General features: G+C 45.9%; 3 protein-coding genes across 3 annotated transcripts; 2 read left to right on the top strand and 1 right to left on the bottom strand.

Annotated features, from left to right (window-relative positions):
- The first annotated feature begins 213 nt into the window (after positions 1-213).
- On the top strand, positions 214-3,785 carry LOC120670017 (probable folate-biopterin transporter 2). The gene is made up of 5 exons (XM_039949972.1): positions 214-1,159; positions 1,769-2,028; positions 2,306-2,401; positions 2,495-2,665; positions 2,844-3,785. The coding sequence occupies exons 1-5, from the start codon at positions 757-759 to the stop codon at positions 3,531-3,533; spliced, it is 1,620 nt and encodes a 539-aa protein (XP_039805906.1). The 5' UTR covers positions 214-756; the 3' UTR covers positions 3,534-3,785.
- Positions 3,786-4,511: 726 nt separating this feature from the next.
- Positions 4,512-9,465, top strand: LOC120671120. Its single transcript, XM_039951363.1, has 6 exons — positions 4,512-4,856; positions 5,943-6,188; positions 6,564-6,737; positions 6,974-7,080; positions 7,981-8,303; positions 8,566-9,465. Exons 1-6 carry the CDS (start codon positions 4,677-4,679, stop codon positions 9,135-9,137), a joined length of 1,602 nt encoding a protein of 533 aa, XP_039807297.1. The 5' UTR covers positions 4,512-4,676; the 3' UTR covers positions 9,138-9,465.
- A 183-nt stretch (positions 9,466-9,648) lies between these two features.
- On the bottom strand, positions 9,649-22,988 carry LOC120671119 (AUGMIN subunit 3-like). Its single transcript, XM_039951362.1, has 19 exons — positions 22,686-22,988; positions 21,844-21,880; positions 21,394-21,497; positions 20,639-20,834; positions 20,233-20,299; positions 19,990-20,093; positions 19,683-19,767; positions 19,499-19,559; positions 18,762-18,893; positions 18,542-18,611; positions 18,159-18,216; positions 18,016-18,071; positions 11,921-12,073; positions 11,669-11,780; positions 11,448-11,589; positions 10,875-10,950; positions 10,687-10,782; positions 10,294-10,441; positions 9,649-10,181 (listed from the first exon to the last, which is right to left on the bottom strand). The coding sequence occupies exons 1-18, from the start codon at positions 22,859-22,861 to the stop codon at positions 10,313-10,315; spliced, it is 1,854 nt and encodes a 617-aa protein (XP_039807296.1). The 5' UTR covers positions 22,862-22,988; the 3' UTR covers positions 9,649-10,181; positions 10,294-10,312.
- Between the last annotated feature and the right edge of the window lie 3,415 nt (positions 22,989-26,403).

Genomic DNA, 26,403 nt, shown 5'->3' with positions numbered 1-26,403 from the left:
AAAAATAAATTTTTCGTAGCGACGCACGGACAGTCTTATCGAATCGATTAGCTTTAACTACCCCGTACCACCTTCACGTCACGCCGTACCCTACCCCGGCTGTGCAAGCCCCCGCACGCGGTGGGGCCGGCATAGGGAGTCCCACATGACAGCAACTGCTTGGCCATGCCGGTGTCAGGTAGCGAGCCAACTCATGATTTTTTAAAAATGGTAAAAAAGGTCAAACGGCTAATCCCCCAATGCAATCTCCCAATTTTTTAAGGACTTCGATCTCCTGCAGCTCTTTTTTTTTACCTCACGCTGTTCTTGTTTATAGTCCAGTTGTACCCGATGTCTCCAGCTTACCTCCATCCATATCTTGATGCTGGGCGATGTTTCTTTTGGAAGCAATTGGGCACCGCTCGGCAGCCAATTTTTTCTTGACATTTTCTGTCTAGTTTTTTTGCAATTTTTTTTTCTTTTAGATTGCACCAATAGGTTCAAGCAAACCTTTGATCTGATACCTTTGCAAATAGCCTGACACTCTCTTGGTTTTAAAAGACCTTTTTGATCGATATAGGCGCACCAGCTCCGATCTTATTGTTGCTTTCCATATCGCTTAGGATTCAAGAAACCCCGAATCTGTGCTTGGAGCATCCCTCACCCAGATTCAGCATGGAGAGATTCGGCAAAACCCGGTGAGGAATCCGAGCTCTACCGCGCAATCTCCCTACCGGCCATTGGAGATCTCGCGCGGGAGCACGAGCGACCAAGAAAATGTCGCCGCAGCCGCCCCCCGACCTCACCGAGGACAAGGAGAGGGAGACAAATGTCCTCATCGAGGCGGCCCCGGGGTCACCGGCGAAGGCGGCGGAGGACGACGGCGCCGGCAGGCAGCTGTCGCCGGCCGCGTGGCTCCGGATGCTGGCCAGGGAGCTGCACTGGAGCTTCGTGCTCGGCGTGGTGGCCACGTACGGCGTCAGCCAGGGGCTCGGTGGCGGCATCAGCCGCGTCGCGTCCGACTACTACTGGAAGGACGTGCAGCGGGTGCAGCCGTCGGTGGCGCAGGTGTACCAGGGCATCACGTCCATACCCTGGATGATCAAGCCGCTCTGGGGACTGCTCACCGACGTGCTCCCCGTCGCCGGATACCGGCGCCGGCCGTACTTCATTCTTGCAGGTGAGGAGCTTTCTGCTGGGCTTTGTTGGTTTTTGGTTAGAGTTGTGCCTGATTTCTGGAACAACCAGTGCTCTTGTTCAATTAGGAACTCCAGAACTGAGAGTTGGGCTGAAATGTAGGAGTACAAGTAAAAAGTTGGATGACTTGGTGCTGAAAAGGTAGTGATAAAGTGTGTCAATGGTGACGAGCATCAAGCATGCCTACAAGCTAATAGCTTAGCTTGCATAGGGCTGCTAATTCCTTTGTGACTATGCACTAGTTGACTTTCACTTAGTAGGTGTAGTCTTCAGATCCAAACTAAACGAAAAGACGAACTTATTTACAATATGGTGGATGAGTTTCACCAATTGTAAGTTGTAACTGTGCGACGCCAAACTGCTACTCAAATTTTGACCAAATAGCTACTCTGAAGGAATCCATGTGGTTATGTAGGTGCATTTATTTTAAGCAAGCTTTGCAGCCTAAGGCAGACATATATGCCTATTCCTGAAACAATGGCATTTGCACTACTATTCCCTTGATAGGAGATGAACGTCTTTTAGCAAAAGTATAAACCAAAATGAGTATTTTGTTTGTTTTGTCCTCTCCCTGTTTATGAGGAGTATGCAGGCTTCGTCGGAGTTATTGCAATGCTTATAATCTCTCTCCACAGCAAGCTTCATGCACTGTTCGCCTTGTTGGCATTGATGGCCGGAAGTGCTAGTGTGGCAATAGCTGATGTTACTATAGATGCTTGTGTGGCGGAAAACAGTATACTGCACCCTCATCTTGCTGCTGACATGATAAGCTTAAATGGATTCTGTTCATCTGTTGGAGGTCTTATTGGATTCTCAATAAGTGGTTTTCTTGTTCATGCGATAGGGGCTCAAGTGAGTATCACTAGTTCATCTCATATAATAATTTGTTAGAGCTTCATGTTTTTCTATTCTCATTTATCTGCATTGATCTTGCGATGATATTTCAACCAATATATTTATTATGTTCATAAACAATCTGTTCGCTGGATTTGTATTGCTTCTCTTATGTGATGTGTTGGATACATGTTAGACAAGTCAATTGTCGTTATTTTCGGATGGTGGTGGTGGTAGATTTTGAAAGTTTGGTGGTGTTGGTATCTGATAATGCATATATCTTGTATTTCTGAAGGGTGCCCTCGGCCTGTTAACTATAACCTCCGCCTTGGTCATTTTATCTGGAATGCTGCTAAAGGAGATCCATACCCCCAACTTTCCATACGGGCAGGTTAGAAAAAAATGCTGTTCTTTTTCCTTCTTGACACCACATTTAAGTAATCTATTTTTCACACTAGTTTTTCCTTTTCAATTACAAATCCAGGCTCATAAGAAGTTTGTAGAAGCAAGTGGAAAAATGTTAACGACCTTAAAATGTCCTGAAGTATGGCGGCCATGTGTATACATGTATGTGTCACTTGCTTTGAGTGTGGACATCCAAGAAGGAATGTTCTACTGGTACACAGACCGAAAGGCAGGGCTGTCTTTTCATGAGGTACATTCAGAAATCATTTAGCAATGACACGTACTTGAGAGCTTATTATGAATTCTTCAGCATTTATTATGTTTGAAATAGCACTCCACTCATCTTGTGAACATTTAGCACTTCTGAAAATTGTTCCTTTATAGCACATTAATCAAAGGGTCAAACTAACTGTCTGTTACTTTACCAGGGATTTATTGGCTTTATGTTTGCAGTTGGGTCAGTTGGTTCTCTTGTTGGGGTTATACTTTATCAAAATATTCTCAAGGACCACTCATTTCGCAGCCTGCTTTTTTCGAGCCAGTTGATGTTAAGCTTGTCAGGAATGCTGGATCTTATCTTGGTTCTTCGTCTAAATCTGAAAATGGGGATACCTGATTACTACTTCGCTGTGATTGATGAGGGGGTCTCGAAAATGATCAACCGTGTCAAGTGGATGCCTCTTCTGGTGCTTAGCTCAAAGCTTTGCCCCACTGGCATTGAGGGCACATTCTACGCGTTGCTTATGTCCATTGACAATATTGGCGGATTAACTGGACAATGGGTTGGTGGACTGCTCCTTCATTTGTTGAGAATCACAAGAACAGAATTCAACAACCTCTGGGCTGCTATCATGATTCGAAATGTGATGAGGCTGCTACCGCTGGCGCTGTTATTCTTGGTGCCAAGTAGCGATCCGAACTCCACTCTTCTTCCATCTGATTTGCTGAATGAGGATGACGGTGAAGGTCACCGAATGGAGAATATTGAGTTAACCTCGCTTGCTGTGGACAGGGGCTCTTTACCTGACAAATCTCCCCAAGAATGCGGGAAGAACCGGGAAGTCCTTGATGTAGAGCAGGATGATGATGGAGTTTCACTGCTTGCCAACAGGGGTTGATACTGGATGCATACGAAGAATTTTTTTTCTACACGAGCAAATAGTTGAAATTTAGAAAAAAAAATGTAGACATTTCATCAAAGGCATTCATTAGATATCCTCCATGTTGTTAAATTCATTCATTTACAGTAGGGTAGCGAAGTCTTGAGAGACATATACCACAGACACTTTGGAGTTTTGTTCTCCAGTTCTCCGAACTTCCACATGTTACAGCATTTGAACCAAGTTTTACCAAGTGTAAAAATTTTGTCATCCGCGCAAGTTTAAATTTGCTGTGACAGTTTAGCTGCTGGTGTCGTCGACTGAACTGTTGATGTTTATTTTTTTTAGTAAACTGTTGATTGTGCATCATTGCTTCGGATCATGAACACTGGAGGAAATCTTCATCCTACTGCAGCCTTTATTTTTTTTCTCATTATGGAGGACAAATTGCATATATGATACTATATCAACGTTATTTAAACGAGAAAGATCTCGTTGATTTGGTAAATCCCTCGAACCAATATAAAAACACCTGAAACTCCATGGACTTGGACTTTTCAACGCTAGTTCTTGATCATTCATCCCGCTACAGTGCCACTAGTCTAATCGTACAGTACAAGTAGGACTAGCCGTCGGCTAGTGAGTGGAGGCTGAGGGAAGAAAGCGTTTTCCACGTGAAGGCGGCAAAGCGAAACGAGTCACGCCGCGCGCTCGTGCTCGTGCTCGTGCTCGTGCGAGTACGCGTACCAATCGAGCATAGCATCCGGCCCCACCGTGCGGGCCCCGCCGTGTCACCGGCTCACCGCCGCGCGCCGCTGACAGCCCGCGCGCCTGGCTTCCAACGACCCCGCTACTTTATCCACTCCGAGGCAGCACCACTCGTCACCGACGAGTGGGGCCAAAAGAGCGGGTCCCATAGGTCATGGACTGCGCGCCGTCACGCCGCGCGAGCACGGCTATTATTTCTGGACCCTTCTCCTCGGCGAAGGCCAAGCACACGGCTCCTCCCCATTTCGCCTTCGCGCTCCCTCCCTCCCCTTCCCCCATCGAATCATTCGATTCGCCTCGTCTCGCCCCTTCCCCACCCCGATTCGATTCGGCCGCCGCGGTGATCGGCGGCAACGTTAGGGTTAGGGTTCCGGCGATCCCCACCCCACCCACATGGTGCAGCTCCCGAGCTCGGGGAAGCGGCACGCGGAGCCGGCCGAGGCGGCGCGGCGCGCCGCGGCGGCGGCCGTGAAGCTGGAGGTGGAGGAGCTCGGGGCCGACGACCGCCGCCCGCTCAGCAAGCGTGCCAAGGCCGCTCAGCCGACTCCCCCGACGCCCCCGCAGCAGCAGCAGGTAGATCCGGAGTTGCCGTATTTTTTGCCCGAAATTTTGTGTGCTCGATTGGGACTGGGATTGAGCTGAACAGCTGCTGGTTCGTCATGTTCGATGCCAACCGGTGAGTTCCGGCAGGAGGTTGTGGGGATAGTTTAGCTTGATGTTTTTGGGAGTAGAGCTTACAGCTTAGCTGTGAAATTCAGGCGTCCGATCCAAATTACCAGCGCTTGAGGACTAGAGGTGGATGTTGCAACAGTGGATGATTTTCGTGGACCTGTCTAACTGTGTATATGAGGTTACAGCTTATATGTTATTCAGATAAATTTTGTCCGTCATTTTGTCCGTCGTCTGTATGCAATTTTCGCTATGAATGTCCTCTGTCCTGCGGAAGTGCCTCCGCGAGATTGGTTGACAGTTACCTGCCTTGGAGCTGCAGTTTGTTGCAAACCTGTTCATTTATTTCACCTGATTTTTTAACAGGGATTCTCTGTGACCCATATAACTCATACAGTATGTCATATTTACTTTCCCTACATGCTCGTAACACTCTGAAACAACCAGGGAAAAGAAATCAATAGTCGAGTCATGCTCATGGAGTCATCCTACTATGTTGTTCAATTAGTAAGTCCTGCGATTGTACCAATCTATGATTGGAGTTTGCTACTACCATCTTGACATATTAATGTGGGTCAATTAATGTTCTGTGGGTTTGGCCGTTGACAGAAAAGGTAGCATAGTGTACATGTACTCTATGTACTAAGGTAGGTTTTGTTTAGTGGCTCCAGACCATTATTTGGCCAATATACAAAATGTTTAACTTTATGCGGGTGACAACACTTGCTGTATGTTCAAAGTAAATTGTGTCATTAGGAATGAAACTATAAATAACCGTATGAACATAAAACTCAGGCGAACTGTTCATTCTTAGATATTTATACAGGGCACATGCTTGTTTGCTAGAAAAAATAATTCAAGGTGTTTGTAATGTTTTGCTCCTGTGAATGGCTAATGAACCCTTAAATAATAAAATATGATTACATAGATTCATTATAGAATGGTTACCTTTGAGATTGATTGCGTTTATGTTGATCTGAGCACTTTCAGGATATGTACCAAAACGTACTTGATGAACCTAGCCCGTTAGGCTTGCGGCTGAAAAAAAGCCCATCTCTGTTGGATTTGATTCAGATGAGGCTTTCTCAAGCATCCAATGCAGGAGAGTCTTCTATGGACAACAGCGGTTTGGAACCTTCCAAGAAGAAAGACAACAAATCTGGCATGTCTACAGCAGGAGAACGGTTAAAAGCTTCAAATTTTCCTGCAAATATATTGAAAATTGGTACATGGGAGGTGAGATTTTTTAATTTTTTTTGCTGTTCCTTATGAGTTCTGCCAGAACCTCAATATGCATCAGGTCCATGTATCCCTTTTTTTTGCCTTTTTTATTTGTTTCAACAAGAGAAGTATTACGCTCACACAAAAGATACCATGCGGGTGAATAATGATGCTTTGTTGAGACATAGCCAACATGTTAAATACTCTTTATTTAGCTGGGTCGTAGTATGAAATCTCAGTGAAACATCAATGCATCTTTGTGTTATCCATGCTTCTTGCAGCAGCGAGCCAAACTCTCAGCATTCTTAACGCATCCAGTAGTTTATAACAGTTCAACTGAACAAACTTCATTCTCAAGTGTAACTAAAGTTACCTCTTTCTTCTATGCAGTATGTATCACGGTATGAAGGTGATTTGGTGGCCAAGTGTTACTTTGCAAAGCATAAGCTTGTGTGGGAAGTACTGGAAGCTGGTCTTAAGAGTAAGATAGAAATTCAGTGGTCAGATATTACTGCTTTGATGGCAACTTGCCCCGAAAATGGACAAGGAACCTTGGACGTGGTGGTACGTTTATTTGAAATATTACTGTTCCTTTTTTTCCTTAGTTCACTACTCCCTCCGTTCCATAATGTAGGTTGTTTTGACTTTTCTAGATTCATATATTTTGCTATGTATCTAGACATATGTTATATCTAGATGCATAGCAAACACTATGAATCTATAAAAGCCAAAACGACCTACATTTTGGAACGGAGGGAGTACCTTTGTTTATGTTCTGAGAGGTTTTCCTTTTCGTGAAGTTGGCCAGACCACCTTTATTCTATAAAGAGACAGATCCTCAGCCAAGAAAACACACATTGTGGCAGGCCACCTCAGATTTCACTGGTGGCCAAGCAAGTATGCACAGGTGAAGTGTTTTTCTTATTCACTTACAATGGATTTCATATGATAAGAGTGTCCTGTTATGGGCAATGGAATCTGTATATTGTGGTGGTACATCATAGCATGTTACTTGCTATTTCTTATGCACTTCAACTGATTTTGCTCCATGTTTCTATTTGGGGGCGATTTTTCTCTATGTTTAAAGGCTTCAAGTGCAAGATTCACAATGTTTACCTGGGATTTTGTAGTACTTTTGCATCATGATTTTTAAATTTGCTTTTATGATTTTATTACCATTATTAGAAGAAAACAAAGAACTACTACTTTGTGCAGCCTTTTGGGCACTTAGGTGTTGTAGCATGCACTTTTAAATTGTTTGCCTTAGTTGTGTTGCTAAGTACTTAGTTGGAAGTCACTTGGAGTTGGATTATATCATATCTTGATCTGATTTGTTTAGGAGCCTCTTATAAATAATACTAACATAAGGAGACATTGCCACCCTTTTCAGTCAATCAAGAAAAATGAATAGTCTTTCTACCCCGTTTGATCGCCCAGTCTATGGTTTCATACTATCTGCATTTACTCTCGATGTAAATTTGTGCATCACAGGGGCTCATCCAGTCTCTTCTTGGACTCTAGAAGATCCATAGAAATGGTCGGCGCATGCAACTCAATAGGTTTCACACTGCATAATAGAAAAAATGGGAAGCCTGCATGCATTGTAAAGTTAGCTCTCCAGAGTCTGCTCACTATTTAGCAAGCTATGGTCTTTGGTATCATTTGTAATCAACTTTAATTTATATCGGAGTTGTATCATCTATAACACGGGATTTTGATTTATAATAGATTGCTGTTTATACTATTACTTGCTGAGCGCCTGAGCCCCTCAATTGTTCAGTACTCTGATTGTTCAAAAAATGTGCAGGCGTCATTTTCTGCAGTGTCCTTCAACCTTGTTGAGCAAGAATTTTGAGAAGCTTATCCAGTGTGATCAACGGCTATATCAATTGAGTCACCAACCAGAGATCATATTAGACTCTCCATTGTTTGAACCTAGGTGTTCAATATTTGAGGACCCGGTAGAATCAAAATGTACTGGTTTTACTAATTTGAAAGATGAACATGAAGCTCTACCTGGGTATTCAGGTTCCTTGTCCCCATGTGCTGGCTCATCTGTGTCTGCTAAGAATGAAACGAATGATTCCATTGGAATGCCAGCAGAATATCTTCCTCAGGCAGTGGGCACAGGTAATTCAAAAGCTATGATGGCATCTTCGTCACTCCTTCCCTCTCTTGCAGTCTTAGCATTGCCTTACTGCAGTCTTATCAGTATCTTGAAGTATGATTACCTTTTTTTGAGGGCATGGGTACAAATACCTTGCACCTCTATGTTGGGCAAGCCTGTACATGCTCAAGTCCTCATATTCATGAATCGAAATACAAGGTCTTTCAGATGATACATTAGCATATATTTTGGTTAATTTTTCTAACCCCAGAGGCATTTTTACAGGAGCAGGTGCTGTAGGTGTACAAGCTATCAGCAGAAACATGAATGGTGCAGCTCCAGAGTTTAACATCCCCCACTGGTGGAGTCAATTGAAGGTGCCTGGGCTTAGGCCATCAATGTCAGTGGATGATTTGGTAAACCACCTAGGTAACTGCATCTCGGAGCAGATCACTTCAGGCAATCCAGCATTGGCCAACAACGAGGTGCCGACCAAAGAAACACTGGAGGAGATCGCTCAGTACCTTCTTGGTGACACACAAGGCCCACCTTTCTCGGCCTCCGATGAGAGATCACTGATGGCTAGGGTGGACTCCCTCTGCTGTTTGATTCAGAAAGACGCAGCACCGGTAGCCAAGCCAAAGCCTGAGCCAAATGACTGTGATGGAATTGGCATGGAGGCCTCAGATGGTTCCGACGAAGAATTCAGTTCAGCACCAACAGGAAAAACTGCAGATGCCACCAATCCAGCAACCATGTCAAGAAAGGACTCCTTTGGGGAGCTGCTGCTGAACCTTCCCCGCATCGCTTCACTACCGCAGTTCCTTTTCAAGATACCAGAGGATACTGAGAACTGAACCTGGAATAAGACTCGGGTCCTCATTCCCTGAAGTAGGGTGGTCACTGTAAAGATTGTACCCAGACAATAAGAAAGCCCCCTTAGCTTGCCTCCTTCGGAAGTGAGTTCCCCGCCCTGTAAATGTGACACCCTTTAGGTTGCTTCAATTGTCTGTATGTTTCGTGACTCATATGGGTAGTGAAAAAATTAAAATGTTCATTGGTTCTTTTTAACTCAGTCATGCCCTTGTGCAAAATGAAATGCCAAACTCAGGAAGTCAGTATCTACTGCTACCATACTGCATTGTATCCATTCCAGATTGAATAGAAAGTTGTTTGGATCTGCTATGTGCTCAGTTTCGGACTTTCGGTGTTAATTCTGTATAGTCCTCTCGGAGCACGATGTTTAATCTTGTAGAGTTAATTCAACCTTTTTCTTCTCTTGTAATCCTTTATTTTTTTTAGAAACTTCCTTTTGTAACCTGGAAGTGAAGCAGCATGGGATTCATAGTAATGGGACAACTCGGCACATGCTCGAACGCAACAGCCACGGCACAGGCCGCTGCAGCTGTTCGTTAGGCTACAACAGCATTGTCCTATCCAAGATTTTCCCTTGCGGGTACATGTGGACTCAAGTGAAAAACGAGCTACTCTTCTCTGTCAATTTCTCCCAATGGACCTATAGATGATCACAATGTATCCAGATTCCAAACAAGTCTGGGGTGCTCGGATAATCCATCACTGCATCAGCCCCCCTGCAAGTGAAGGTCGGTTCCATTTATCCAAACTACATCACCTAATGTTCTTTGCACACCACAACCTACTCAAGTGCAATCATACACGAAAGATAGGGCTCGTGGTTTGTGACATATTTTACAACATACAGATGGCAACTAAATAATACCACAACAGCGCCATCCTCTACGGTGGGATAGGGACCTAGAGCCTGAATCCCCACACTACCTGATGGTCTATATTGTTGTTCCATATAGTCCCTGCACAGCAACCCCAACTTTATGTTGGAGCAGAACTTTACACAAAACATATTGCTTGTCACGTGAGACCTGGCAAACAGAAGGCATTTGTCAATGACTAGAATCATCGTGTGATTTGAGAGATTGTGATACAATAGGCGAGTAAGAAAGGAAATGAACCGAAATTACATCCTGTACTTACCAGCTTAGAAAAGAAAAGTCTAGTCCTGGAGAGCTTTCACGCGGGAGGTTAGCTCTCTGACTTGATTCTTGAGGCGCTCAGGGTTGCAGAAAAAATCAATGAATATTTGCCTCTCCCTCCCCACCTCATGGGCACGATTTTCGAAGATCTACAAATTATTTCACAGTCATGATGTCTTCTGAAGAATATGGTAACAGAAAGAAGGCCAAGATACCCGTTCTTAAATATTTCTTCTTTGATTAATGATGGCTCATGATCAAGAAAAGAAGCTAGTCATTCTGCCCGTATCTATTGGGTGAAAGAAACTAGTTTCCTAGAGAATTATCTAGTCCACTACAATATTCCATAAGGCAACAATACTATAACATGATAGCATATCAACAAATGAAATACCTTTATCTTTTGGGTGCGAGCCTTGGTTACTTCTTCCACAGAAACTTCAACTTGAGTGTTGGCGTTTTCCATATCGTCAAGGGCCCGCATCAGTGGCTATGAGACGAACATGTTTTAGTTCAAGGTTTATTGAGCTGAAATAAAAGAGATTCAAGAAACTTAGTAATCTGAGGGATCAAAGAATATACCCAAGGTGTCAATATTGGTTCTGCAGTTGTTGACGATGCAAACAGAAGCTGTTCAACTGTTTGAATCAGAGTGCACCTGCAAGAGTGGAAGATATTGAAATGAATGGACTTGATACCTACTGGATATTATTGGCAGACTAAAGAGTGGATTTGCAAGTTAAAACTTCAAACAGAATATTGAATAACCAACTCAACAAGCCTTTCAGCAAAGAGCTTGTAGGGTAGATCAAAAATAAGCATGCCCTCCTACATTTGAATTTCTTTACATTTATGAACAGTAGATGAGGCAACTTTTTTTCCATGTATAGAAAAATCAAGTGAAACACTGGGATAGGAACTACTAGCCAGAGTTTGGCTGCGTGCTAGGAAATTATCTACTGTGTTGAATGGCCAGTTGGATATCTGAGATCAATTGTTTATATATGGGTATATTGGTACACACAACACAGCAGAAGAGGTCAGTACATAACAAAGAAAAACATTGAAATAAACATCTGAAATGTTGATTTTATATATTGCGACACAGAATAAGGTAAAGGAAACCAAGTATTGGATGGTGCTCCGTTAACTTACAGTTCATTGATACATCTTTTCCTGTCAGCTGGAAGGGTATTCTCCAGCTCAGACTGAAGAGAAAGCAAATCAGATTGAAGTGCTGATATCTGCTGAACTAATGCATGTGCCGACATGTATGTTGGCACTGTTGCTTGGACATCTACATAAGCGGATTAAAAATATTAATAATATGGGAATTAAATGTTCATACAGTTAACCGAGTAGAGCTATCTGCTTACTTGAGTGAACACATAGGATATCTCGCACTGCATGGAGGAAAGTGTCACGATCATCAATCGCTCCTTGTTCCCGTACTTCAGATGCAGCTTGAATTAATGAATTATAATGGCCCTGAAGATCACATTAAAATAAATAAATTAAGAATAACCCTGAAGACATAAAAATGAAAGGCCACTGAAACAGCATGTAAAATGAAAATTACCGAAGAAATGAGGACAAGAAGCAAGTTCATGACAACAGAGATTGCTTACCAAACGAGTATTGACAGCTGAAAGGTAGCTCTGTAACTCAGACTCTATTACTCTAAGCAATGAGTAAGCACTAGCTATGTTCTTCCTTTCAAGTCGGCAAGCAATCTTCAGAAACTGGTGTCTAGCGAGCTGATTAACCAAGTGATTTATGAACTGTAAAATGAAGTGCCAATAATATTAGTAGAAAAAACAGGACATATAATAATAACATTACAAGAGCAGCTGAGCTCACTTCATCTTAGAGAAAAATATCCATTTGTAACAAGAGCATAACACCAGAGTTATGGTGTGTAGCAGCAACACATTGGCATTTCATGACATTACATTTAACTATTTTCTGCAACTATAAACTCAACAAGACACCCACCCTTTCTCATGCACAATTGCACACCACCAGTTACACATGGCAGCAACTGAGTACCGTCCATGCCAATTTCTGTCTCAATTTCTTTGTTGCAAATTTGAAAAACTGTTCTATAAGAGCATCTCCAAGAGTACCCAAAACACTATCCAAAAACTAAGTTTCGGCAACAAACTGAAAAAAAGATGTTCCAATGGTTGCCCAGGATTATTCCCAATCTTTTCGCACGCCCAATTCCCACGGCATTTCAAGCCAAATTTACACCAGTCTCTTGCGCTCCCAAAACCAAAAATTGGGCAAGGAAATGCCTATTCCTGTCAAAACCATGGTTCTCATGGCGTCGCCTTGGCGACAAGGCGCTTCCCTTGTTTTGGGCTAAGGCATCGCCTTAGCCAGCTAGCCAGCCTAGGTGGCTAGGCGGTGGTGACTCGCCAGACCTCGCCTTACCGCCGTAAGAATCATGGTCAAAACCCCTGCACCTCCTGCATTGAGGTTATCTTGCCGGTGGGTAGGTCTGGCAGACCCATCGCGGATGCCATCAGGGACGAAGGGGGGAAACCAGGGTAGGGCGCAGGGAGAAGCAGATTGGAATAAAAAAAGGAGATGTGCAGGACGGAGGAAGGGATTTGGGGCTCGCTGCCACGGCTCACTGTCATCTGATGCCATGCCAGTGAGTGGTTCCTAGAGGAAGTAGAAACTGCGACAGCAGCAACTTTGTCGTGGGTAGATGGACGAGTGGAGAAGACGAGGACTGCTAGGGTTGTGATGCATGCCGTGTCGTTGGAGCAGGATATCGGAGGGTCAAATACCTGTGTCGGTACCCTGTAGCAGGGATACCCACTCTTACTGCGGCAATGCAGGACCCGCGTAGTTATCCGAAACTGCGCGCAGAGGACGGAGTAGCCAGGCCCCACGGGTCAGGCTCTTTCCTCACCAGGCCAATGGCCCCGGACCCGTTCCCCGCCTGGGATGGGTCCGGAGATGCCACGAATCCCTAAGGAAGGAAAGCTCCGAGCTGACAGCTGAGGCCTCGGACCCCCCATAGGGGTCCGGGACCTCCTACGCCCATCCGGACCTCCCTTACTGCGTGGGGGTCCGGAGCCGCCACGTGTCCCGGAGGCACGGGCGCGGGCTCGTGCGTGAGCCTTCCGCTGGAAGACTCGCCCACCCACCGCAATTAATGCGGATGGTTGAGGCGTGCTCTGTCGTCGCAGCACGCGGGACAGCCTTTGCCAGGCCTCACTGTGCACCGCGTATTACCAAGGTACACAGTGTAGCCGCCTGTGCCGCACCCGCTCAGAGCCCGCCTGCCGCATTAATTGGATACGACGGCACGACACTTTTCCATCATGCCGCCTACGCCGCAAGCTACGCGGCCTGTTCAGCTACGTGGCGGGCAACGCCGCTGGATATACCTGGCGCCGTTCCGACAAGACAGCGCCTTGACACGCTGAACGGGGAACTCCAGGAGCAGACAATGGGATCCAGGAGAAAGATCTCCTTCGCCTGCGACGCCATAATTATGAACAGTACGTTATCTTGTACTACATCGTTGGGCCCACCTGTCGGGGTCCCAACAGCCATGTACGCGTCCCCTTGAGATATAAAAGGGAGACGCTCGCTGTACACAACAGGCTCTCCGCACACACACAGGCTCGCTCGAACTCTCTCGAGGCAAGGCAATACATCACACAGTGGACGTAGGGTGTTACGCTCCGGTGGCCCGAACCACTCTAAATCTTGCTGTGTTCATCGTGTTCTTGAGCGAGATCGAACTAGGTCTAGCTAACCCCCGAGTACACACCCTCTGGGCTCAGGCGGGTGCCTTCCGCCACCCGGCTGTGGTTTGCAGCACCACGACACCACTGTCGGTACCTCAGGACTGGGGCACCCCCTCTTGCTATGTCAAGACTCGTGTAGTTATCCGAAACTACGCCATAAGGAGCTGAGCAGCCGGATCTCTGGGGTCCGGCCCCGTCTCACCGGATCAACAGCCCCGGACCTGCTTCCCGCTCGGGATAGGTCCGGTGTCACCACGTGTCATGGAGAAGAAAGCGCTCAGGGCCAAAACGGCCGTGGGCCCCGGGCCTCCCACGGGGTCCCGGACCCCCATATACTATCCGGACCCTTCGGCAGGGAGGGAACAGACACCCCGCCTGGGGGGTCCGGAGCCGCCACGTGTCCGCAGACGCAGATACGCGCACGGCTGCCAAGCTTCCTCAGGAAGACTTGGCCACCTACCTCATTCAATGCGGGAGGAGTTAAGAGCGCTATGCCACAGCAGAACCCGAGGAGACTTTCGCCAGGCTGTACTGTTGACCGCGCGTTACCAAGGTACATTGTACAGCCGCTGGCGCCACTCACGCCACGCACGTCAGTCTGCTACACCAGTTAGACACGACAACTCGGCGACGGAGTATCATAACGCCTACACGGTAGACCCAACAATCTACGCCGCAACCTACACTGCCTCAACGGGTGCCTCGCCGATGAGACAGGAGAAGACCCCCCTCGGCCAGAGAGTCTACAAGACGATGAAGTGTATCCGGCAAGATATTCTCCATCACTGTAGCACCACTACTGTCTAGTAAAATATACATCCTTGTTGGGCCCACCTGTCGGGGTCCGACGCCTGAGTACGCGTCCTCCTTGCTCTATAAAAGGGAGACGTCCGTTAGAGAAAGGGGAGGTCCAAAAGGGAGACTTGGGGACAGATGATAGACTCATTCATTCCTAGTGCAATACACCGCTCAGTAGATGTAGGGTATTACGCTCCGGCGGCACGAACCACTCTAAATCCGTGTGTTCTTGCGTTATTGCCCCGAAGCTAGATCGGCCTAATAGCTTAGCACTTCCCCGAGTAATCCCCCTCGGGGAAAAGGCGGGTGCGTTCCGTCACCCGGCTGTGGGTACCCCAAAAAGCCCACGACATTTGGCGCCGTCCGTGGGGAAGATGCAGGCATTGGCTAGATCTCCAAACTTCTAAGGCTGAGCTCATCCTCTGCAACGGCGGCGAGAAGATGAAGAGAGGCATGGCGGCACCTATGCCGCATGTCACTGCGCTGAGGCACCAGCGCCCTCGGTGCGGCGGTGCACGGCAGCGGCGCCTGCTGTGCGTCGCCACTGCGACGCCTCTGGGCCGGCACGGTGGTGCGCGGGGGCGACGCCTGTTGCGTGTCGCCCTGCGCCATCCCAGTGTCGGCTCAAGGTTTTCTCTCAAGCAACCGCCAGGGATCCCCACGAACGGTCGATTCAAATTGAGTTGCTAGCTTGTGGTCAGGTTGGGACACCCCTTCTAGCTGGAAGGCAGTTCGGACCCCTAGGGACCTGCTCAGGAGAAGTGGTGCCCGTATCCTGGGGTAGAGAAGTTCTGCGTAGCTTAGCCTGGTAATGTACCCTAAGCCTACGTACTTCACTGCCCTGTTACGAGTCCCCTAGTATCCGAGTCTGCTGTCCCTAGAGGTCCCGGGCTCCTTTCTAGTATAAGGCCTGGTTTCCTACACCTTGCTGCAAGGCCCGGTGACGTAATTCATAGGATCATCAGCAACGCTCCAAGTCCACTCCGGTAGCCCGCTCCGGCGGACACCGCTCGCCACGGTCGATCCAAATCCACTCCGGTGGCCCGCTCCAGCGGAGACCGCTCGCCACGGTCGCTCCAAGTCCACTCCGGTGGCCCGCTCCGGCGGAGACCGCTCGCCACGGTCGCTCCAAGTCCACTCCGGTGGCCCGCTCCGGCGGAGACCGCTCGCCACGGTCGATCCAAGTCCACTCCGGTGGCCCGCTCCGGCGGAGACCGCTCGCCACGGTCGATCCAAGTCCACTCCGGTGGCCCGCTCCGGCGGAGACCGCTCGCCACGGTCGATCCAAGTCCACTCCGGTGGCCCGCTCCGGCGGAGACCGCTCGCCACGGTCGCTCCAAGTCCACTCCGGTGGCCCGCTCCGGCGGAGACCGCTCGCCACGGTCGATCCAAGTCCACTCCGGTGGCCCGCTCCGGCGGAGACCGCTCGCCACGGTCGCCTGGAGCCGGGTCCGGGGAAGTAGTGCTGGCTCCCTGGGCGGTTCAAGGTCCGAGCAGCCGCTTAGTTCGGTTCCGTACCCTAAGCCTGCACCTTCGCCGCCCTGCGGAGAGCGCTCTAGTACCTGAACCTGGCAACAAGTGCTACGGCCTTGAAGGGGTCCGGAGCACTCGCTCTCAACATGAGCACGCCAACGCAATCAGCATTGCGTCACAATAATGGCCCCACCTGCGGGTTCGTACCTCTCCCGAGGTGGGCCCGGGGGCTACTGTCGGTACCTCAGGACTGGGGTACCCCCTCTTGCTATGTCAAGACTCGTGTAGTTATCCGAAACTACGCCCTAAGGAGCTGAGCAGCCGGATCTCTGGGGTCCGGCCCCGTCTCACCGGATCAACAGCCCCGGACCTGCTTCCCGCTCGGGACAGGTCCGGTGTCACCACGTGTCCTGGAGAAGAAAGCGCTCAGAGCCAAAACGGCCGGGGGCCCCGGGCCTCCCACGGGGTCCCGGACCCCCATATACTATCCGGACCCCTCGGCAGGGAGGCAACGGACACCCCGCCTGGGGGGTCCGGAGCCGCCACGTGTCCGCAGACGCAGATACGCGCACGGCTGCCAAGCTTCCTCGGGAAGACTTGGCCACCTACCGCATTCAATGCGGGAGGTGTTAAGAGCGCTCTGCCACAGCAGAACCCGAGGAGACTTTCGCCAGGCTGTACTGTTGACCGCGCGTTACCAAGGTACACTGTACAGCCGCTGGCGCCACTCACGCCACGCACGTCAGTCTGCTACACCAGTTAGACACGACAACTCGGCGACGGAGTATCATAACGCCTACACGGTAGACCCAACAGTCTACGCCGCAACCTACACTGCCTCAACGGGCGCCTCGCCGATGAGACAGGAGAAGACCCCTCTCGGCCAGAGAGTCTACAAGACGATGAAGTGTATCCGGCAAGAGATTCTCCATCACTGTAGCACCACTACTGTCTAGTAAAATATACATCCTTGTTGGGCCCACCTGTCGGAGTCCGACGCCTGAGTACGCGTCCTCCTTGCTCTATAAAAGGGAGACGCCCGTTAGAGAAAGGGGAGGTCCAAAAGGGAGACTTGGGGATAGAGGATAGACTCATTCATTCCTAGTGCAATACACCACTTAGTGGATGTAGGGTATTACGCTCCGGCGGCCCGAACCACTCTAAATCCGTGTGTTCTTGCGTTCTTGCCCCGAAGCTAGATCGGACTAATAGCTTAGCACTTCCCGAGTACTCCCCCTCGGGGAAAAGGCGGGTGCGTTCCGCCACCCGGCTGTGGGTACCCCCAAAAGCCCACGACAACCTGAGTTCTAGATGGGCTTAGAATGTTCGGTTGGCCCATCAGACACAAAGGAAATAAACGTGACTGGATTATAACAAAGTATTTTTGGGAACATATTTTTTCGAAACTGTTGGTGGATGGGGTTATTTTTTACTCCCAATACTTTTTAGGATGGTCCCGAAAAACCAGTTTTTTGGGAGTATAATTCCTTCAGTGATTTGAAGGAAAACCTAAAATAAGGAATATAATGTTTACACAACTTGACAACACATCACTAAGCATATAAAGGACATCTTATTTTTATAATACTAGCAAGAATAGGACAAAACCAATAAGAAAATACAAGAAAAAAAGGATACATAAAGATGTCAGCATGATATGTGTAGCGTGAGAATGAGCTTACCGTCTTTTGCCTGTTAATATAGTATTCCTGGCGCATGACCTTTAAATCATAATCCCCTAAATGTTTGATTGATCAGAAGAATGTTATGCAAACAATACAACAAAATCTGCTGAGCACTAAGAAATAAAATGCTCTGTACAAACCTTGCAAGATATATGTGCCTTGAAGTTGAGCAAGTTCTGAACAGAGGCATGGTATCGTCTGCAGCGGAGAACGAGAGTGAATAAATGGAAAAAGATGTAAGATTGTACCGTCAAACAAAGAATCAAATAATAAGTTAATAACTGATACACTTTGGTAAGAACTACTATTGCCATCTTAACCTCTAAAACCTAAAAGAACTTGCACATTGTGAGATGGTGTTTCTGAAAGAAATCAAGAATTAATCACAGCTTCAAGCTAACCCCAGTATACAATTTTTCAGGTTCCAAACCAAGAGCAAAACAAAACTTAAACCTGAAACATGAGCAACTAATCTAATAACCTGGGGATATATTGCTAAATATAAGGTTGAGCTTCCACATACCTCAGATAGAAAAGCTTGGACCTTTTGTGAAAGTGTCGAGAGTTCTCCAGCAAGCTCAGAACCTTTTCTCCTGAAGATAAATGATAAAGAAATGGGAGGTAACTGGTATAAGATAAATGTTTGTTTCTGCTCCAGGCATTTAATAGTAGATATATACTTATGTATATAATACAAAGATGCAAAACTGATTGATTTATGAAAAATAATCAGTAACATATACCTAAGAGAATGGATGTCCCTATGTATATGAGCCTCATCTGATGACACTTGTGATTTTAATATTGAAAGTATTGCCTGTTGTTTAGCATTCTCGACTTGTGCTTCAATCCATTGTCTTTCACTTGTAGCAAATCTGTTGTCAAAATAGAGCAATCAGGAATACATTAAAATTAGGCTAAAAAAAGCGACAAAGCTGGAAATAGAAATTATTAGACACCTAAGAGGCTAAAATGAGGAACAGAACATGACCTCAAATTTCACATAACAAACAGCTCAATGAATCAGTAGCAAAAAAGAGATCAAAACACAAAAGAAGTTGAATATTGAAATTAGCTAGCCATATCAACATGGTATAATTGAAGGAATGTATAGGGTGCAACCCTATTTTCAGGCACAAAGATACAAGCTTTTATGTGGACCACTGGATGATGAATATATGACTCAGTGGACCATCAATCGTGAAGAAGAGCAAGTCGCCATAATCTTTTCTACAATAATTAGGTGGTTACGTAAGTTGTCCATCCGCATGACCCTAGAGCTTCATGGATCTTATCCAACCATATTTTATGTAAGGGAGTAAGAGTTAGCAATTTAGCATATTCAGACTTTGAGTTTTACTCAATGATTAAATGCATCATGCAAAAAGACTGCATGAAATGCTAGCAGTTATGAGTTATGAATATGATGAGTGGCTACAAACTGAAAATTAAAACAAGCTATGAAGCCAAAGCTACTTACATGGAACGAAGTCGTTGCAACTCAGCCACACGTTGATGATGATGAGATTTTTCAGAATCTCCTGCATAATGACAACATAACACTTATATTTCATCCCAGTATTAGAATCATGCTCCTTTATGGGTTTAACTATGCCTCAATGAAAAATCAATTACAAAGAATTCAATGAAGAAAATTGTTTTACCTCTCATCAAGCAATTAGTGATGTCATCAAGACTAACCCAGGAACATTTTGATTTCCCCTCCTCAGCAACAAGTCGAAATGGACCCTGATCACATAACAAATGTCAATGCCAGACAAATTATGGAGAGCTATCCTATGGTATTCGAAGAGTGCCAACGATATATAACTATGCAGAACATTGTTTTGGAAACGTAGAAAAGGTGATGAAGTCCTTAAATCTGCCGAAATACATGGTATTGCTTTGTCATAGCTTCTCAAGTTAGCCAGTCAGTTAACTGAGAACAATGTATCAGCACACATAATTTACCTTTTCGAATTGCTTTGAAAACCACCGATTTAGCTCTTTCGTGCAAGCCAAGTCGCCAACAACATAAGGGTGGAAATCTGAATATGCCAAGTATATACTTTCCTCTGCATACCATAAATTTAAATGGGCTTTATTTGATACAGTATGATGTCTATCCTCCTTAGAATTGTCACTATTATGCAGTGATGAAAAGTGAAAAGCATAATAGATATGACCAATTGTCTCTAGGTAAAGAATATATACCGTCCCCTGAATGATAATGGGCCAGTTCCTGGGTAGTAGCAGCAATTCTTCCAAGAACTGCGTTCATCTGAAAGTAAGAAAATACAACAAATCAAACTTTACCAAAAAAATTACCTTACGGAACATATTAGCGTCTCGTTTACAAGAGTAAAGATCCACAGACTCCAGATCTTCATATATCATATTATTTGCATACAACAAATGAGGCAGATCTGCTCATGGGGAAAATTTGAGACGCAAAAGAAGCAGCCTCAGAATTATTCCCTTTAGAAATGAACCAATATAAAGTGAAAAGGCTATATTGCACTGTGAGATATATTGCAGAGCATACCAAAAGATAGGCTGCCATCATCAAAGCCTCAATCGTGTACTATCATAACAAGAAACAGAACTTCTTGAATCATACCTCCAAGTTTCTGGAAGAAAGTATCTCATCTAATGATAGTAGTTGTCCACTAACTGTAGACATAGCAGATAAACGTGCCCTTCTACCTTGAATAAGAGTAGAAGCTTGGCCTGCAAGCAAATCAAACTGTGCTTGCTGTCGTGCAAGCTGCTTCTGTAACTCAAAAACTTCAGCTCTATATGCTAGTTTTGCTTTGCTGCAGGTGAAAATTTGAGAAGACTCTGTCAACAAAAGCACTTATAAGATGCTAAGAAAGAAAATTTCAATTAAGCAATTTGCAGCTTGGTCTAATTAGCATTCTTCTTCACTCCACTAGGGTTTACAGAGGAAAGTTGACGCAATAGCAGACGCTTAAACACAAAGCACCAGTTTAAGTCCATTTTACAGTGTTTTTGTAGATGGTTGAGTCAAAACCATTCCCATAAATAGTTCAAGTAGCGCAAAAAACCCTTTTTGACTGGTTTTGTAAACTTATGTTCTAACATTGATTTTTCAGGAACCAGTTGCTACTAAAATTTTGAAAAAGGATCCTCTGACATCACTGCACTGAGACTTGGTCACTGACATGCGGGTCCACTAAGGCAGGGTACATGTGTCAGTGACCAAGTCACAATATGCAGTTACTTGGCACAGCTGTTTTCCTGAAATTTGAAGTTTTGAACCCATGGCTATAACTATGCCAACTTAAATGTAGCAACAATTCAATTACAATTTGAGTCCGACATAGTTTATAAAAATGGAAGTTCCAAGCATACCGGATGTCAAGAATGGTTTCTTCGGATCCAAAAACAGCCTCCTGGTTGTCTTTCTTGCTTGAAAAGGCTGAAATACTATCAAAGGCAGAGTCCAAATCTTCACCCTGAAAAAGTGATACAGGGCACCATAAGAGAGGTATGACAGAAATAGATGTCCACAATGCAGTTGCTTGGGTGGTTCTGATCTTATTTGGAAATGCATCTGTCATCTGATGGAGACCATTCACCAAGAACTAACAAAATTTCAGTCCTTCTCAATATAATCTAGTGCAATAAAATAATATGTTATTTGAACACAAAATGAAATTCTTTGAAGCAAATTTCCAACAAATGGGAAATCCACTTGCCACATCAGTTAAACGAAGCACTTAAAGTATCCTATATTCTTAGTGTGTAGAAATTTTAAAAATTCTACATTGTAGAAAACTAGAAATGCGTTTGTGAATATACCTCTAGCAATCTTCCCTCTTCCACGAGTTGCTCATACCTAACAGCCAAAATCTATGAAGTCATGCACAGATTGATTCAAGTTAAAACAGCAACAAACTAGAAATTCACCTATTCAAGTTAGTTAGGAAATGAAAGTATGATAACAAAACTTTGGATATTTGATCAAAGGGCTACTTAATGTATTACTACTGAATAAGCACAACATTGCAAGTTCAAAAGCATTATGCGAATTATACAGGAAGAAACGACATTTCGGAAAAAAACGACCAGCAGATATTTGCCCTCGCCTCCCTATAAAACACACAGCAGTCATCCTTCAAATTGTTCATCCCCAAATGCATAAACTCCAAGTTAAAACTACGAAGGGAACCATCAAACCAGTGTCCCCCCAACCCAAACAGACAGCAACAGAATGCAGCTACAAATTAAGCCAACCAGAATCCATAAATTTACATCTTTATCAAAATGGTGGTAGGGGCAAATTCTATCACTAAAACATCAACATAACCCTGGTATTAGCCACTGATTCCCAATATTTCGCTCCCATAGAGACACAAACCTTCGTCCTTCTCCTTCCCCTAGAACCCTAGTGCACCTAGCTCCCCGAGAATTCGCAGCAACTCCCCTACAGATTGGCACCCCCGGCACCCCCAATCCCTCAACGACTAGCATAGCATCCCCCATTGACCCTCGAAGCCTCAAATTCGACACCATTTCGTGCAAGGGACACCGAAGTGAAGTTGATGGCACAGCGACGCCGCATCGAAATCTGCCTCAGCATCAACCACCACCACCGCAGCAGCAAAAGTGAGAGGAAAGGGGAGTGCACTGAATTTGCTTACTGCGCGAGGTGGGATAGGGAGAGGACGTTGGAGGGGCGGAGGCAGGAGCAGATCCAGGCGAGCAGCGGGCGCGCCTCCTCGTACTGGAACGGCCACTCCAGCGCGTCCGCGTCCAGCGGGTCCTCCCCGTCGAACCCCAGCTCCGTCAGCGCCGCGCACAGCGCAGCCCCGCTCATCCTCACCGCCTTCGTCGGCGGCGGCTGCGGCGGTGGGAACCTGTAGTGGGTGGGCGGGGGGGCGGCCGGCAGCGGCAGGTGTGGAGCGGGTGCTCTGCTCGCGTTGCGTGAGTTCGAAACAAACAACGCGAGCAGAGAAAAATGGGATCTGTTGGGGAATTGGGGGTTTCGGTCGGGAACTGGAATTCGGAGCGCTCTGTGAGTGGGTATGGGCGCATTGGGCTTCGATTTTTTAAACGGGCTGAAAATAACAGGCTCTGCGGAGGCCCAACAAGCTGGAGACTTTCGAGGCCTTATATTGGCGGTTTTTTCTTTTTTATATTTAAAAAAATAAATTTTCAAAAATATATGTCCGTTTTGAAATATTTCAAAAATATACCCCGGTCGCCCTCCCATAGGGCGACAGGCCCAATGTGTAATTTTTTTTTTTCAAATTTGCAACGAAGTCCCTGGAGAAAAAAAACAAGCCCTGTCGCCCGGCCCACGGGCGACCGCCGCTGGGCCCGGCCCACAGTCGCGGCAGGTGGCCTGTCGCCCCCCCCCCCCGCGGGCGACAGGGGGGCCTGTCGCCCCCCCCCCCCCCCCCCCCCCCCCCCCGCGGGCGACAGGGGGGCCTGTCGCCCCCCCCCCCCCCCCCCCCCGCGCGGGCGACCGGGGTCTCCCCCTTATAAAAGCCCCAGCCCTCCCCTTCCCTCCTCATTTGAGCCCGAAAATTCCACCAAAAATCCAGAAAAAAAAGAGAGGAGTGAGGAGAAGGAAAGCGGCAAAGCCCTGCCGGATTCAGCACTTGTGATCTGCAGGTTAGTACATTTAGTTTAAATATTGTTATATTTAAGTACTACGTATTTAAATATGAGTAATTTAATTTAATTAGTGCTATAGTAGATCCATTTAAGTAGGAGTTCAATGATACTTTAGTTTGTAGTTACGTAGTAGTAAATTAGTTTAGAAAATTAGTTCTACGCATTTATTATTACAATTGCAGTGCTATTAGAGACATGTTTATAAATTAATTATGATTTAGAATAGAATTTGGCATATGCAGTATAGAATTCGAGAGTCATCACGTAGTTATGAATACTTATACGTTGTAGTTGAATTCCATACTTAGTTTTTACGGATTATTGAACAAGATAGTGAAGTAAAGAGTATAACTCGATAGATATTATGTGATATACAGATATGTCGAGCAAAATGCAGTTTCAAGTATTTTATGGTGAATACAATGTTATGTATGGGCCAATGGAGTAGATCTTTCTGCCTTTAAGCGCACATCTAGCGGCATAGATAAACCTCTGGAAAGGAGTTTTGGTTCCATATGTAAGTGGCTGCAGCGTGGGTTCCATGTTGATCCGTTGACACATGTGATCACTGTCCAGTCTCTTGTTAATTGGGAGGTAGAAAGTGAATTATGGGAATTAATGATGATACACAGCACTGATGACTGGCAGAAGTACATGCAAGCAGCTCTAGAGCGTGGGTGGCCTCTGGCCATTCTTGTTCAAATTCGGGAGAAGACACAAAATGAAATCCAACATTGTGCAGATCAAGGAACTCCGAGTATTCGAAGAGAGACCAATTATGTTGAGCAAGATGAGTCAGAAGAGACAGAGAACCAAAACATGGGACCACAGGGCCTTGCTGATGAGGGAGAGAGGATACATAGCATTGTGGACGAGATGGAGGCAGAAGACCAAACCGCAATAGAGATGGAAGAATATGAGGACTCATCTGATGACGAGCAGTACTCATTGCCAAAAGAGTGGAAAGAGCATGGTTTTGGCAGTCATATCGCAGAAGATGTACGAAATCAGGAGTGGGAGTACAGAGGGAATGAGGTAGTGCAAGGTGCAACATATCCAAACATTGAAGCCGTAAAAGATGCTGTGAGACTATGGGCAATCTCATTGAAACGAGAATTCAGAGTCGTGAAGTCTGGCAGTAAAGAATATGAGGTGAAGTGTGTGAATGCTGGATGTCCATGGCGAGTACATGCATTCAAGGGAAAATGGAAGTCAAACTGGAAATGTTCCATTGTCACAGAGCACACTTGTTTGCTGTCAGAAGTTATTCCCTCGCATCGCAATATATCATGCGACTTTGTTGCAAAGCAAATGTATGGGTTTATTATGGACAACCTAAATTATGAGCCAAAAATGATTATTCGACACATTGAGCAGACTTACCAGTACACCATCAGTTATTTGAAGGCATGGCGGGCTAAACAAAGGGTGTTCGAGATGCGGTTCGGCACATACGAGGCATCATATGATAACCTACCTCGTATGTTATCCCAGGTTGCTGCTAGAAATCCTGGAAGCTTTTATGACACATACCTTTTACCAGCCGTGACTAGGGGACAAAGAATTATGCAACGAGCCTTCTTTTGCATATGTGCTTCTGTTAGAGTATTTCAGTTTTGTCTTCCGGTGATCTGTATTGATGGCACATTTTTGACTGGAAGGTATAAAGGTCAGATACTCACCGCAATCGGTGTAGATTGCAACAACCAAATTGTTCCGCTCGCATTTGCATTTGTTGAGAATGAGAACATAGACAGTTGGTATTGGTTCCTTGAACGAGTGAAGAATCATGTTGTTGCTGCACGTCCAGATGTGTGCCTTATTAGTGATAGGCATGCAGGTATCCTGCAATCAATACTGAAATTGCAACGTGGAACTGCGACAACGCCTCCATTATGGCCTGATGTCCCAAACAGGTGGTGCATTAGACATATGGGTGCAAACTTCTATGAACACTTCAAGAACAAGGATCTTAAGAACCTGTTTAAGAGATTGTGCACCCAAAATCAACAGAGAAAATTCAATGCATTATGGCAGATGCTTGATCAGTTGACTGCAGGGCTAGTGAAGGTAAGGGCATCAGGAGCAGGCACGAGTCAGGCTGCAGAGGCTAGGGATTCAATTGAGAAGCCATTTTCACACTGGATTCGAGGTGCACCTAAGGAGAAATGGTCATTCCTTTATGATACCAACGGAATACGGTATGGTATTCAGACAACGAACCATGTAGAGTGTTTCAATATGGTTATGCGTTCTTGTCATACCTTTCCACTTGTGGGAATTATTGAGTTCATCATGTATGGGTGCATGAAGTATTTCAGAGAGCGTTACACGGCTGCAAGCATAAACATCAGCAACCCCCAAATTTAGTTTTGCAAAAGAGTGACACAATATATGCAAGAGAAGATTGAAAAGGCCAAACTGCACCGCGTCATATCCACAGGTACAATGGAGCATAGATTTGAGGTTCTATGTAAGGATAGAAGTGGTCGTGGTATCCGTAGAGATAGAGTGGTACAAGAGAGTTTGATTACAGTTGATGGCAAAGCATTCTGCTCCTGCATGAAGCCTAAGTTATTGCATATGTCATGCTCCCATCTCATTGCGGCATGTGCAGAGTCTGCGTTACAGCCAGGACTATTTGTTTCACCGTACTTCAGCAAGGAAGCAGCTGTATCCATATGGGGACATGAGGTATACGGGATTGGAATTGTGGGGCCTTTCACTCAGGATAATGAG

The sequence above is a fragment of the Panicum virgatum genome, chromosome 4N (assembly GCF_016808335.1).
Source record: "Panicum virgatum strain AP13 chromosome 4N, P.virgatum_v5, whole genome shotgun sequence".
Classification (NCBI taxonomy): Eukaryota; Viridiplantae; Streptophyta; class Magnoliopsida; order Poales; family Poaceae; genus Panicum; species Panicum virgatum.
Note: the sequence above shows the minus strand (reverse complement) of the source record. Positions and strands in the feature narration are given on the sequence as shown.

What these genes read in the sequence shown, in the direction of transcription:
- LOC120671119 (XM_039951362.1), bottom strand. Translation starts at nt 22,861, where the DNA reads ATGAGCGGGGCTGCGCTGTGCGCGGCGCTGACGGAGCTGGGGTTCGAC. An exon ending in TCCCTATCCCACCTCGCGCA is followed by an intron (nt 21,881 to 22,685) that starts GTAAGCAAATTC and finishes TTTGGCTGTTAG; the next exon opens with GTATGAGCAACTCGTGGAAG. An exon ending in AGGGACATCCATTCTCTTAG is followed by an intron (nt 18,612 to 18,761) that starts GTATATGTTACT and finishes ATTTATCTTCAG; the next exon opens with GAGAAAAGGTTCTGAGCTTG.
- LOC120670017 (XM_039949972.1), top strand. Translation starts at nt 757, where the DNA reads ATGTCGCCGCAGCCGCCCCCCGACCTCACCGAGGACAAGGAGAGGGAG. An exon ending in TTCATGCGATAGGGGCTCAA is followed by an intron (nt 2,029 to 2,305) that starts GTGAGTATCACT and finishes GTATTTCTGAAG; the next exon opens with GGTGCCCTCGGCCTGTTAAC. An exon ending in CAGGGCTGTCTTTTCATGAG is followed by an intron (nt 2,666 to 2,843) that starts GTACATTCAGAA and finishes TTACTTTACCAG; the next exon opens with GGATTTATTGGCTTTATGTT.
- LOC120671120 (XM_039951363.1), top strand. Translation starts at nt 4,677, where the DNA reads ATGGTGCAGCTCCCGAGCTCGGGGAAGCGGCACGCGGAGCCGGCCGAG. An exon ending in CGCCCCCGCAGCAGCAGCAG is followed by an intron (nt 4,857 to 5,942) that starts GTAGATCCGGAG and finishes GAGCACTTTCAG; the next exon opens with GATATGTACCAAAACGTACT. An exon ending in GGCCAAGCAAGTATGCACAG is followed by an intron (nt 7,081 to 7,980) that starts GTGAAGTGTTTT and finishes AAAAATGTGCAG; the next exon opens with GCGTCATTTTCTGCAGTGTC.